At 42.7% G+C, this 13,238-nt stretch overlaps 1 protein-coding gene across 1 annotated transcript; it reads left to right on the forward strand.

Annotated features, from left to right (window-relative positions):
* Positions 1–876: 876 nt before the first annotated feature.
* On the forward strand, positions 877–12,706 carry LOC121920370 (gem-associated protein 5-like). The gene is made up of 5 exons (XM_042447500.1): positions 877–1,032; positions 2,531–2,604; positions 4,192–4,373; positions 4,892–5,031; positions 12,521–12,706. Exons 1-5 carry the CDS (start codon positions 877–879, stop codon positions 12,704–12,706), a joined length of 738 nt encoding a protein of 245 aa, XP_042303434.1.
* Positions 12,707–13,238: the final 532 nt, after the last annotated feature.

Here is a 13,238-nt window from a genome sequence, read left to right on the forward strand (position 1 = left end):
AGTGGGTTTACTCGTGTAGGGATAAATAGCTTATGCCAGAGGTAGGTAGACTTGCAGGGAGCTTATAGACTGGGCCAAGTCCAAAGATAAGCAAGTTGTGCCTCTAAGGTATGTACATCACATAACTATGTATTTTTGTTCATTCGTCAAACAAGCAACTCACCTTCAACATAACATTATGGCTCACATAATTTAGTAAGCAATAATTATAGTAAAATGCAATAAAAATAGAAAATAATAAAATAAAACATAAATGCTTTAAACCAGCATGTATTCAAATAAACTAGCAGCCCTTCAGAGTCAACTGCAACTGGCAGCATTCTTCACCATTAGTTATAGTTTTTGTTGTTAGTAGCCATCAAGTTGATTTCATCTTCTGCAACTCTGTGAATGAGAGACTTCCAAGTCACACAAATAGCAACAGTCCAGCTCAAATCTTGCAAACTCTGACTGAAACTACACATAAAAATGCTAAACTCATTAAAAGTTCTTTGTTTTGTTGTACATCAAGGCTGCTTAACTTTTCTGGACATGCAGAATGTTTAAACATACAACACAGGAAGAATAAGGAGCCTTTTTTGTTCTTGTTATGGACTGCCTGCTTCTTACAACACAATAAGTTTTGAAACCACTCTGTTGTTTAATCATGAGCATTGGGGAGTTTCCAGTTGGCCACAAAGCTCCCCAACTGTTACATCATGAGATTTTTATCTTTAGCTGTGTTTTGCAAAGTTGCCTTAAGCCTCTAATGCCATATTTCTTTCTAATAAAAATCAATTTTCACATCTAACTTAAATACCTTGTAAAGCTTATTGTTAACATTTTTTGCTGCCAATTGTGTCAGAGGTGCACCCTTTTTTAAAAATAACTGCTAGCATGCTTTATTATTTTTCAGGAGGAGATGGTGACAGGCCTTCTGTAACCTTGTATAGCTGTGCAGGAGAAGGAATTGTCTTCCAGCACAACCCTTGGAAACTTAGTGGAGAAGCTCATGACATCAACAAACTCATCCGAGAAACCAATTCATTCAAAGTGAGTATGATTGTGTAGGCTATGGATAAAACTTATATGTATTTCTCAATCCATATATCATTGCAGTTGTGGTACTGAAGCCTCTTTGACACTGATAGATTGAACTGGTATGATGGTACAGAATGTTTAGCCGCACAGGGCACTGGACTATTTGCAGTGGACTTTCTAAGGAAATGAAAAGCTATTGGTTTGATTGGGATTAAAATTTTCAACCAAGGCTATAAAGAGAGTCTAGAAGGTTGGGAAGCTGAAAGATATGGAGCCGAGAGAGGGCTGCTCAAAAAGGTCACTAAGGCGGGTTACAGACCGCCAAATAGTACGTATACAATACGTACTAGGGTTAGGAAGGGGCGGTGCTTCCGCACTCCCCTAACCCTAGTACGTATTGAATACGTACAAGATGGCGGCGCCCTGTTCATACGGGCGCCGCCATCTTTACGTATCGGACGCTGAGCGTCCGTACGTGTCACAGCCTTTATGACGTAGCAGTGCGTGGTGCCTCGCTACGTCACAAACGCGACTCAAAAAGAAGCTCCATTTTGGAGCTTTTTCGGTCCGCGTGGGAGCCGCGCCATCTGAAGGCTCCAGCTCCCCCGCGGACCTACCGGCGGCGGCGGCGGCAGACCGCCGCAAAGCGGCGGTCTGTACCCCGCCTAAGCCTGCATCTGCACTGCAGAAATAATGCAGTTTGTCACCACTTTAATGGGCATGGCTCAGTGTTATGGAAACCTGGGATATGCAGTTTGTTTTGGCACTAGAGCCCTCTGACAGAGATGGCTAGGCTTCTCACAAAACTACAAATGCCAGAATTCCGTAGTATTGAGCCATGGCAGTTAAAGTGGTGTCAAACTGCACTATTGAAGCAGCCTTTGAAGCAGAAACTGAGAAAAGGATGGGGCTTCTAAAGAAGCTTCACAGTGTGATGTCAAAGGCTTTCATGGCCAGCATCCATAGTATTTTGTAGGTTTTCGGGCTATGCTGGCGAAACGTCAGGAATAAACTCTTCTAGAACATGGCCACATAGTCTGAAAAACCCACAAAAAACTAAGCTTCACAATGTTTAAGGTTAAGGTTAGGATTAGGAGCATACAATGAGGGAAAGAAGAGCAGGATGCTGGGCAAAATGATTTAAGGGTGAGTTAGCTGGCAAGCTTTCCACAAACAATTTGTGGACTACTGTGGAAAGAAGAATGCTAGACTAGGTAGTACTCTGATCTGATCCAACATGTCTCTTCATATTCATATGGAATAGTTTATTTTTAAAAAAAGTGGGACATAGTAAGTAGTGTCCTGGAATCCAGAAATTTAAGAAAACAATGTGTTGAATTATGGAGCTGAAGAACAATATGACTTTCCAATTTGCAACCTTCCTGTGTTTTTTCTTCCTGAAGAAAATCCATTAAGGAAAAAATAGCAACACAGTGCTTTGAACTGTGAGTGGTTGCAGTCCTGGAGGCGAGAACTATTACTTTGATAGTGTTTGTCTGCTTGCTTTCAGCACAAATTACCAGCACATACAGAGATCAGCTGGAAACCAGACGGCAGTATTTTGGCTGTTGGTAATGAAGATGGGTATGTGCTAAAATTTAACTTGGTTCTAACTTGACATTTACAGTATACAGTGGTTTAGGATCAACGTAATGAGAATAGTATGTGGCTTCTTAAAACTTTCTTCCTGGTTTCTTTTTATTTATTTATTTATGCATGCATGCATGCTCTTCAGTTATATTACCATTCTGAAAAGAGAAATAATGTTTCATGGTCCTATAACAGCAGCAGATAGTTTTAGTAGGTAACAAGGAGTGTGTAGAGGTAGAAGGTGCTATAGAATTGTTTTAGTAGGTAACAAAGGAAAATGAATAAGAAACTTGTCTGTAGGAAGACTAGGAATCTCCCTATTAAATATTTGAAAATTTGGAGTAAGGAGAATAAAATGCTTTCTCAGTTACTATAAGACTTTTTGAAACAGCTTGTCTATGTATGTCAGGCTGAATCTTTTGTAGTATAGGAACATTTTGAAGCTTCTAGCAGTGTTTGCAAAACATAAAGAAGCCAGTGCTTGAGGGTTTCCTGTTTCAAAGAACCTATAATTAAGTTTAAAGTTTTGTCAGTTCATCTGTTAGAACAAGCTGCACTTCATCTAAACAAGATATGAAAGTGTTTAGACCTCCTTATGTGTATAGTAGTGACCGCACAAGCTTGAGGCCTACTGCAGATGAGTCTCCTCATATTATGATTCATTGTGGTGATGGGCAGCTGGGGTGGATCTGGGATACATTTTTCTGGCTCTGGGACTTACAAGTGCTCTATGGATGGCCAAAAATGACAAGGAAAAAAAATGCAAAGAAAAACATGGAATTGGGGTGTAGTTTTTACTTACAGCTTTGAAAATGAAAGTAGATACCAAATATGAAATAAGACATGTTTAATTAAATTTATAGACAAGTGGTACTAGGTGGGAGTAAGAATGTTTGAGTGATATGGATGTAGATGTTTGTTGGTGTATGTAAATATATGAATATATGAAGGTTTTTTTTTAAGATGTGTGTGTAAGAAAATTAATAAAAATAATTTTTTTAAAATGGTCAGACATGCTTGGGAGGCCACACGTAGCCTGTTCTGATATAGCATGGCATCCAAACCAGGCCACTGTCTCCCTTTAAGACAAACACTTATAGAGTATATGCTTCATTCAGGTCTAGCATCCACTGTGAGAATGTATTATGGTTGGATGGAAGGGACTGTTCTCATGTTTCTGCCATAGGGATTATAAGTGGCACTACTGGTAGCAGGATTTTAAGCTAAGATGATGGGTGTGACTTGATAGCTGTTTATTTTCCTTTAGACTAGGCAGTATCATTCTGTAATGCTTCTATAGCAGAATGCTCTGCAAGAAAATTTTGTAGGGCTTTATAATCACTAACTTCACTTACTTTATGCTAATTGTGCCTGCCAAAAATTAACAGATGTTTTGACCATAGCTAATTCACACTTAGTGTATTAATTTTCGGAAACAGTGATGGTTGTATTAACATATTAAGCTAATGTTTCGTATCTTTAGTAGTAATGTGTATTGTTTAGGGAGGATAGATGCCAAACATTTTATTTGTCATGTGATGTACACGTGGATTCATTAACCCACACTTCTTAACATTTCAGATCAATTGAAATATTTCGGGCTCCTGACTTGAAACTGTTGTGCACAATCCATCAGCACCACAAACTCATCAATGCTATTCGCTGGCATCATGACCATGGAACACAGCCAGAACTGAGTTACATGATAGCTTCTGGCTCAAATAATGCTATTATTTATGTGCATAATATCAAGAGTGTCATAGGTGACTATTGTTCAATCTTTTAAACCTTTCCAATTGGTGTACTTCAAACTGCTTTTCTCCTACTGAGACATTATGTTTTCTCTGTAACTTGAAATGCTACAGGAGGGGGCTTTTCCACCACAACTTCATTTGTGATATGTTTGTACAACTGCAAAGATGTATTGTTATGAAAGTGTCAAGAAGGATGATCATATCATTTTTTTAAAAATATGTAAATTTGAGACAGAAGCATATTCAGGTAGCAGTCTTGTGAGAACTGGTTGTGTCAAGCAGTTGTCTGGATATTCTTTTAAAAGTGCTTAGCAAGACAGGGTGTGCAAATGAGGAATGTAGTCATAACTGTTGTGACAGAAGGGTTCTGTCTACACAAATTTGTGTATGGTGTACTGTTTCTCTGTATCTGCATTGCACCCATGTTAATGGAACCCTTTTTTGAAAATTTGTTGCATTTTCTGTAGTGACATGAATTTAGTATGGTTTTGTCTGCCTGCTTCTAACATAATATAATCTGACTTTAGAGAGCTCTCCAGAGATACCCGTGACAATAACTGAGCCTTTCCGCACTCTGGTGGGTCATACAGCTAAGATCACTAGCTTGTCTTGGAGTCCTCATCATGATGGAAGACTGGTATCGGTTTGCTATGACGGCACTGCCCAGGTACAAATGTGAAATGCTTGTAATTTGTCTTCATGTTTTCCTCTCACTATTGGTATTCATCAAATAGATAAGGGATCAAGGCATCTCTTTTCTTAGCCAAAGGAACATTTTAGTACCCCAGAGATGCATTTGCTGACAAAATTCATGCACAGAACTAAACCTATAAGATGGTGTTTATTGGCAGTGTCACCTTAAGCCAGTGGTTCTCAACCTTCCTAATGCCAGGACCCTTTAATACAGTTTCTCATGTTGTAGTGACCCCCAACCATACAATTATTTTCATTGCTACATGCAAATACATGTGTTTTCCAATGGTCTTAGGTGACCCCATGAAAGGGTCGTTCGACCCTCAAAGGGGTCCCAACCCACAGGTTGGGAACCACTGCCTTAAGCATTTTGAGTAATGTCCTTGAGTTTCAGCCATTGGCTCTGGACAGGATTTTTTGTTCCAACAAATTATTGCATTTTGCCATGGGGTACATTTTGATCCTACATAATATAACATGTATGGGACAAGAAATGTGGTTGAAATAGAATCATAGAATCATAGAATTGTAGAGTTGGAAGAGACCACTAGGGCCATCCAGTCCAACCCCCTGCCATGCAGGAAATCCAAATCAACGCATCCCTGACAGATGGCCATCCAGCCTCTGTTTAAAGACTCCAAGGAAGGAGACTGCTAAATCACCCTCCACAGGGAGTGGCCTTCCACTGTCGAAAAGCAGCCACTCTTACTGTCCGAGGAGTCCTCCTAATTGTTCAGGTTGGATGTGGAATCTCTTTTCCTGTAAGCTTGCATCCATTGTTCCGGGGTTTCTGTTTTCTGGAGCAGCAGGAAAACAAGCTGTGCTGCCCTCTTCAACATGACATCACGTTTCAAATATTTATTACGACAACATGGCTGCTATCATACTCGCCCTTCTGAACTAAACCGTCTTGTTCTCTCCAGGGCTATAACATCCCCCAGGCTCTCCCTAAGTCGGTTCCTGCCATCGAGTGTATTGGTTCTTCAGACCCTTCACCATTTGTTTGTCGCCCTCCTGTTGGACACGCTGCCGAACGCTCCAGTTTCTCAATGTCCTTTCTGAATTGTGGTGCCCAGAACTGGACCAAACAATATTTCTAGGTGGGGCCTGACCAGAGCCGAATATACAGATGGCACTATACTTCTGCTTGATCTCTAGGAAAAAAAACACTATACTTCGTTCTATGGATGCAGACTCTAAAATAGCATTGGCCTTTTTTAGGCTGCCCGCATCACATCGGTTCACACGCTTCATGTTCAAACTTGTAGTCTACTTGGACTCTCTAGATTCCCTTTCACACAGTAGGTTTACATGTCAGCCAGTGGGTCCACCCACCATCCTGATATCTGTGCCATTTTAATTTTTCTCGCACCTAAGTGAACAATACCTTTACATTTCTCCGTGTTTGCATATTCATTTGTTGTTAGCTTTTGGCCCCCGAGCTTTCTAGTCGATTCATTCAGGTCATTTTGAATCTTGATACGCTGTCCTCTGAGGGTGGGGTATGTAGCTATTCCCATCCTACATTTTGGTGTCATCTGCAAGATTTGATAAGTATGCTCCCAATATCTGTCATCCAGGGTCATTGATAAGATGTTTTGAATAGCACCTGGGCCCCAGGACAGAAGCCACTATGGGGACACCCACTGGTCACTTGCTTCGCCATGGATTGAAACTCAGGAGCCATTGTTGAGCACCCTTTGGGGTTCGCCGTCAACAATTACGATCAGTTTTAATCAGTTCCTTTTGCTAGCCCACATTTTTACAAGCTTGTTTGCAAGAATGTCATGGAAACCTTGTCAAAGGCATTAGTGAAATCAATATATACTATATCCACAGCAATTCCCGTCATCTACCAAGGCGGGTAATTTTAATCAAGAAAGAGATGAGGTTTGTCTGGCGGATTGTTTCTCTGAAACCCATGGGACTTTTTGTGATGATGGCATTGCCTTCGAGATGTTCACAGACTCTCTGTTTAATGATCCTGCTCCGAATCTTACTATACGGACGTCAGACTAACTGGATGATAATTGTTGGTATCCTCTTTTTTTCCCCCTTTTGGAAAGATGGGGACACGTTTGGCCCGCCGCCAGTCCTGCTGGGAATTCTCATTGTTTTGCAGGAGTTTTCACAAGATGATTGCCATGGCTCCCGATATTACATTTGCCGAGTTCTTTTATAACCTTTGGGATGGAGGTCATCTGTCCCGGAGATCTTAAATTCATTTAGATTAATAAGGTGGTTCCTCTACTATCATCTTTTACTTAATATTCTGTGCTGAAATTCCCCTATTTCTGTCCCTCTGTCCATTTCCTCGGTTGAGCACCCTTTTCCTTTTCTGAGAAGACGAGGCAAGAAGGTGTTCAGTAATTCTGCCGGCCTTTTCTCTGTCTCCTGGTAGCATTTTGCCATCTTCTCCACGCAGTGGCCCCTACCGTTGCCTCTTCGTTCTTTCTTGCCTTTTTGCTGCAGACAGATCCAAAAAAGCCCTTTTTATTGTTCTTGAACCTCTCTGCAACCGGAGTTCATTCTGCGCTTTAGCTTTCTGACTTTTTACCCCTACACAATGCCTGCTATTTCTTTGAATATTCCTTGTTTGTAATTTTCCCCCTTATGTTCCATTTCATTATACATGTTCCATTTCAAACTTAGCTAGGTTGAAAGTTCCTTAGGCATCTCCATTCCTGGTTTCTTGAGACACCCTCCCTTTTTTTGTTGTTTCGTTTTTCGTTCTCACTGGAACTGTGTGAAATGGTGCCTTTCAGTAATCATCCTTTTGAGAAACGCCATCCCGTCCGTAACTCCGTTAGCTTTAGTATTTTGACCATGGAATCGCCCTCAATACTTCATCTAATTACTGAAATCGCTCTCAGCTAAAGTCGAGGATGCGTGTCTGAACTATGCCTGGCTTCTTTCTCCCGGTCCACTGTAAGTAACAAACGCAAGGAGAACGGGTCACTTCCACCTAAGATCCCACTAACGTGGCAACCCCATTAACCAAGTATCCTTGTTGGTTAGGATCAGATCGAAATAGCGGACACCCTGGTTTTGCCTCTTCCCCTTTTGGACGCATGAATGTCTTCCGGAAAGTGAGGAATTTTGTTAGGCCTTGAGGATTTTGGCTGAGTGACTTTCCAGCAAAGATTAGGATAGTTGATCGCCCAGCACCTACGACATCTCTCTTTTTCTGACTGTGGTGGTACAGTCTGTTCTAGAAAGATATCATCCAATTTCCCATCTACTTGGGGGTATGTAGTAAGACCTCCCACCGTAAACACCTTGTTTGTTTGTTTCTATTCCTCCTCCTTTCCTGAGTGGCCTATTTCCTCGTAATAAGGTTAACCCCTTTAATTTCCACATTCCAATCATGAGACTCATCTCACCAGGTTTCAGTTGATGCCTATTATAATTCATATTTGCTTTGTTGTACTAGGAGTTCGAGTTCATCTTGCTTATGTTCCCATGCCTCTGTGCATTAGTGTAGAGCATCGCATACCTTTGGTTCCATTTTATACTGCTGCCTGTGCAAGTTTTTTTGCCTCCCACTGTTGGGATCCTTGCAACGTGTTGCGTGTTTTTCCTCTATGAGTTTGACTATTTTCGTTTCGCCATCGCCGTTCGCTTACCTTAATATTGTCTCCCTTTCGCCCTTGGACTCAAAAAAGGTGTTAAAGCTCTCTGATCAAGTTCTTGAGACTGGTGGTGGCAAAAACTTCTTCCAACTGGCCCCCCCCCCCCCGTGAGATGCAACCCGTCCGTTGCAGAAGTCCCTCCAATCCAAATCCCTTCTCGGCGGCACCGATCTGCGAAGCAATGTTTCACTCCCGAGCGCTAGTTTCCTCCCTCTCCCTCCTGTACACATGCCCTTCAACTGGCAGAAAGAGACGAGATGAACAAACTTACATCCAGATCCCTGTCAGCTTTCCTACCAAGCGCCCTCGTAATCCCTTTTTGTGTTCTGAAGGCTGGTTTGGGGGGGTTCTGCAGGATCATTAGTTCCCACAATGGAACCAGAAGAGGGGGTATTTTTTCAGTAGCTTGACCAGTATTGTCAGCCCTCTCTAGTACACTCCCAGATCTTTTGCACCTTGAAGAAAACACATACCTCTCGAGACGCGTGGAAGGCCTACAAATCACTGCGTCTGTGCACCTGACAAGGAGTCCCCCCACTAAACGCCCACAACGCCTCCTCCGAGCTTAGCACAACTGTTCCCGCCATCGGTGGAACTCTCAGGCTGGCATGCTCCGTCCCTAGAGTCGGTTCCCACAGCTGCTCTTCTCATCCTCCTTGAGATGGGAAAGAGCTTCGAATCGATTCCGCTAGCTGCAAGCATCCCCGAACAATTTTCCTTCTTGGCTTACTCTCTTTGTGACATTCCTACAGCTGTCTCTCTTCTCTGTTTGGGCAAGTGACCCTCTTTCCACCCTAGCAGCTTCCTCTCATGGTAACTCATCCAAGATGGTTAGTTCTATTGGGGTGTCCGAAAAGCCTCTGTGTTTTCCCTAATAATAGCTGAGTGTAGCTACTCTACTCGGGCCTCCAGCTGCTGCACGTTCTCCGCAAGAGTGTGACCAACTTGCACTTGGTGCAATGTGAAGTTCTCGACGTCTGTAGGCAAGAAGTAGAAAACATCCCCAAGAGTTTGCAGGTGACTGCAGCAGATCCCTCGCGTCCTGACTGCAAAGTCTTTAGTAATGAATATAACAGTCCATCTAGTGGGGAATACTTTGTAAAGGAATGTACTGGCTGCTATCGTACACGTAACGGGAAAGGTTCCTTTCTTTTCAATAAGCTTGATCCAACCTGATGCCACTTGAGCAGAGTTTAAAGAAAATTAAAAAATTCGTCGTCCGTTAGGCGCGGCGGGGCTCTGAAAGTTGGTAATAGAAAGCTAGTCTGCCGTTTTTAGCCTCCGCCCCCTTGTGACGTCACAGATGTGACTCACAGAAGCTCCACCCCTATCAGCAACAAGCACAAACACACGGTCTCGAGCACACGGTCCTCAAAAATGGACGCCAAGCAGCTCCTCTCCTTCTCCTCTTCTCCTCTCTCTGGCAGGACTGCTCTGGATGGCCTGAATTTTGGTATATAAAGCGAGTCTCTAGCTCCGCCCGCCCCTTGTGAAGCACAGATGTGACTCACAGAAGCTCCACCCCTTCAGCACAAGCCACGGTCTCAGCACACGGTCTCCAAAATGGCTGCCAGCAGCTCCCCGCTCCTTCTCTTCTCTCTGCCGAACTGCTTCTGGAAGGCTCTGGAAGTTGGTAATAATAAAGCTATCGGCTAGCTGCGTCCGCCCCCGTTGTGACTCACAGATGTGACTCACGAAGCTCCACCACCCTGCACAACAAGCAACACGTCTCAGAGCACACGGTCTCAAAGTGGCTGCCAGCAGCCGCCTCTCCTTCTCCTCTCTCTGGCCGGACTAAGATTCAGAAAAGCTGATGTGAGTCCTCAGGTGGAAATCAGTTCCTCCCTTGCTCAAAGATGGGAAGACAACAAGTGAATGCTTAGTTGAGTCTTTTCAGGAAGGGCTAAGCAGAGATACTTGTGTAATGAGAAACAGGGATGGAAAGAACTTGGGCGTGCATAACAAACAGTTCATCATAGATCATCAAGAGACACCCATTGCTAAAGAAGAATGTAAACAAAGAAACAGTGCTTGAAGTGTTTGAACTGCCCACAGAAAGTGGTCTTTGCAACATAATCCATGAAACAAAGAGCTATGATGTCTGTTGAGGGCATGCAATGGAAGTCAAACTGTGCCCCTTGACATCATTATGCTGAAAGTATACATTAGAGTATTGCTTGCAACAGAAGTGTATTGTAGACAACATGAACCTTTCAAGAAACTGGTATCCAGTTGCAGGGTGCTGCCATTTGAGAGCAGTAATAAAATTGGGAAAAAATTGTATACTCACAAGGCTCTGGAGGTTTGACATTAAGGAAACAAAAAAGATGCTTCAGTCATTGCTAAACTGCCTTCCTGGCAGGACATGTTAACTGTGAGCTGCTTGAGACAGATACAGCATGGTGTGGTGATCTGAGTGTTGGAATAGCCCAAATCCCAACTCAGCCATGGAAGCCTATTGGGTGGCCTTGGGCAAGTCACACACTCTCTGCCTCAAAGGAAGACCAAGGCAAACCCTCTCTGAAGAAATTCTACTGAGAAGAACCCTGATAAGGTCACCTTAGGGTTGCTATAAGTCAGAAATGACTCGAAGGAACACAACTCCAACAAAGCAGCTAGTATTGTTCAGAGGCGAATGCCCATTCTTCCAGCATCTAGCATATGGAATCTAGGAAAATATGGACTATGGAAAATGTTGTGTCAACTCTAGATGAATCTTATTTTCACAGTGCATGAAATATGGAGCTGAGTATGTTTAGCTTGGAGAAGAGAAGGTTAAGAGGTGATGTGATAGCCCTGTTTAAATATTTGAAAGAATGTCATGCTGAAGATGGAGCAAGTGTGTTTTCTGAAGCTCCAGAGAATAGGACCCGGAGCAGTGGATTCAAACTACAGGAAAAGAGATTCTACCAAACATCAAGAAGAACTTCCTAAGAGTAAGAGCTGTTGGACAATGGAATACACTGCCTCAGAGTATGCTGGAGTCTCCTTTGAAGGTGTTTAAACAGAGGCTGGATGGCCATCTGTCAAGGGTACTTTGATTATGTATTCCTGCCTGGCAGAAGGTAGAACTTGATAGCCCTTGAGGTCTTTTCCAACTCTATGATTCTATGAAATGTGGTGGGAGACAATATTTTCACCTGGTTGGAAGTAGTATCAGGTCTCCTAACTGAAGACCTAATGTTCTTTGGCATCACAAGTCCCCTGTTGTTTTTGCAGTAGGGCAGCAAATGAGAAAACCACTGAGGCATTCAAGTAAGATGTTCTGGTTATCTGTAACGTGGCTGATACAAAAATGGTCCTTCACAGGGTGGGGTGTGTGATTCCTCTCAACAGGGACTATTTTGTTATTGAGATAGTATATTACCCCAAAGTACCATTCATGCTGGTCTTCCTGAAGATAAATAAAAACAGCTGTTCCTCAGAATTTATGTCCACTTCTTAATTTGGGGGTTCACAAGATGTTCTTTGTGTGTGGGTGGAGTGGGGAGGGTGGGATTTTTAGGACCTAGTTGTATAAAATCCTCTTCCTTCAGTGTGAGGTCTAAGGTACAGTTACATTTGCTGTCCTCTCAGCTGGCTACCTTCATTTTTTCTAATATGTTATAAATTGTGGATAGGAAACCAGTTGCCCTCCATATGTTTTCAGCTAAAACTCTCATAGGTCCAAGGCCAATAACCAGAGATGTGGGGGTTGAAACATCTGGGGGACATCAGGTTGTTTAACCCTGTGCTAAAACTCAGATCACTGCTCAAGAATCCCTTTAGAACCTAGAGAGTGAATTTTGGTGAGAAGACTCTAAAGAATGTCTACTTTTTTTCTTTTAACAGGTTTGGGATGCCTTAAAGGAAGAGCCTTTGCATAATTACAGGGGACACCGGGGCCGACTGCTTTGTGTGCAGTGGTCACCTGTGGAAGCAGATGCCATCTACACTGGAGCTGATGACTTTTGTGTTCATAAATGGGTAGCTGGAAAGCAGGAACATAGCCGCCCTCCCACAGGTGTGTGTATTTGAGATGCTTAGACACCAGGGAATAGGAAGCAAATCTGACTTTTCTTCCTGATATTCAGTGTTTTCTCAGATATAGTTTTTTGGTGTACCTCTAACTGTGAAAACCTGAGTTTCTAGGAATGGAGACTTCTAAAGTGTGATTAAAACAAGTAGATTCATATGGTACTACTCTTCATTCAGATCATGGGAAGATTCAGGGAACAGAGAGTCTGTGAAGATATAGAAGGCAATGCCATAATCACAAAAAGTCAACATGGGTTTCAGAGAAACAAGTCATGCCAGACAAATCTGATCTCTTTCATTGATAAAATTACCAGCTTGGTAGATTAAGGGAATGCTGTGGATATAGTATATCTTGATTTCAGTAAGGCCTTTGACAAGGTTTCCCATGACATTCTTGCAAACAAGCTTGTAAAATGTGGACTAGACAAGGTAACTGTTACATGGATTTGTAACTGGTTGACCGGCCGAACCCAAAGGGTGCTCAGCAATGGCTCCTTTTCATCCTGGAGAGAAGTGACCAGCGGGGTCCCAC

This window comes from Sceloporus undulatus, chromosome 2, assembly GCF_019175285.1.
Source record: "Sceloporus undulatus isolate JIND9_A2432 ecotype Alabama chromosome 2, SceUnd_v1.1, whole genome shotgun sequence".
Classification (NCBI taxonomy): Eukaryota; Metazoa; Chordata; class Lepidosauria; order Squamata; family Phrynosomatidae; genus Sceloporus; species Sceloporus undulatus.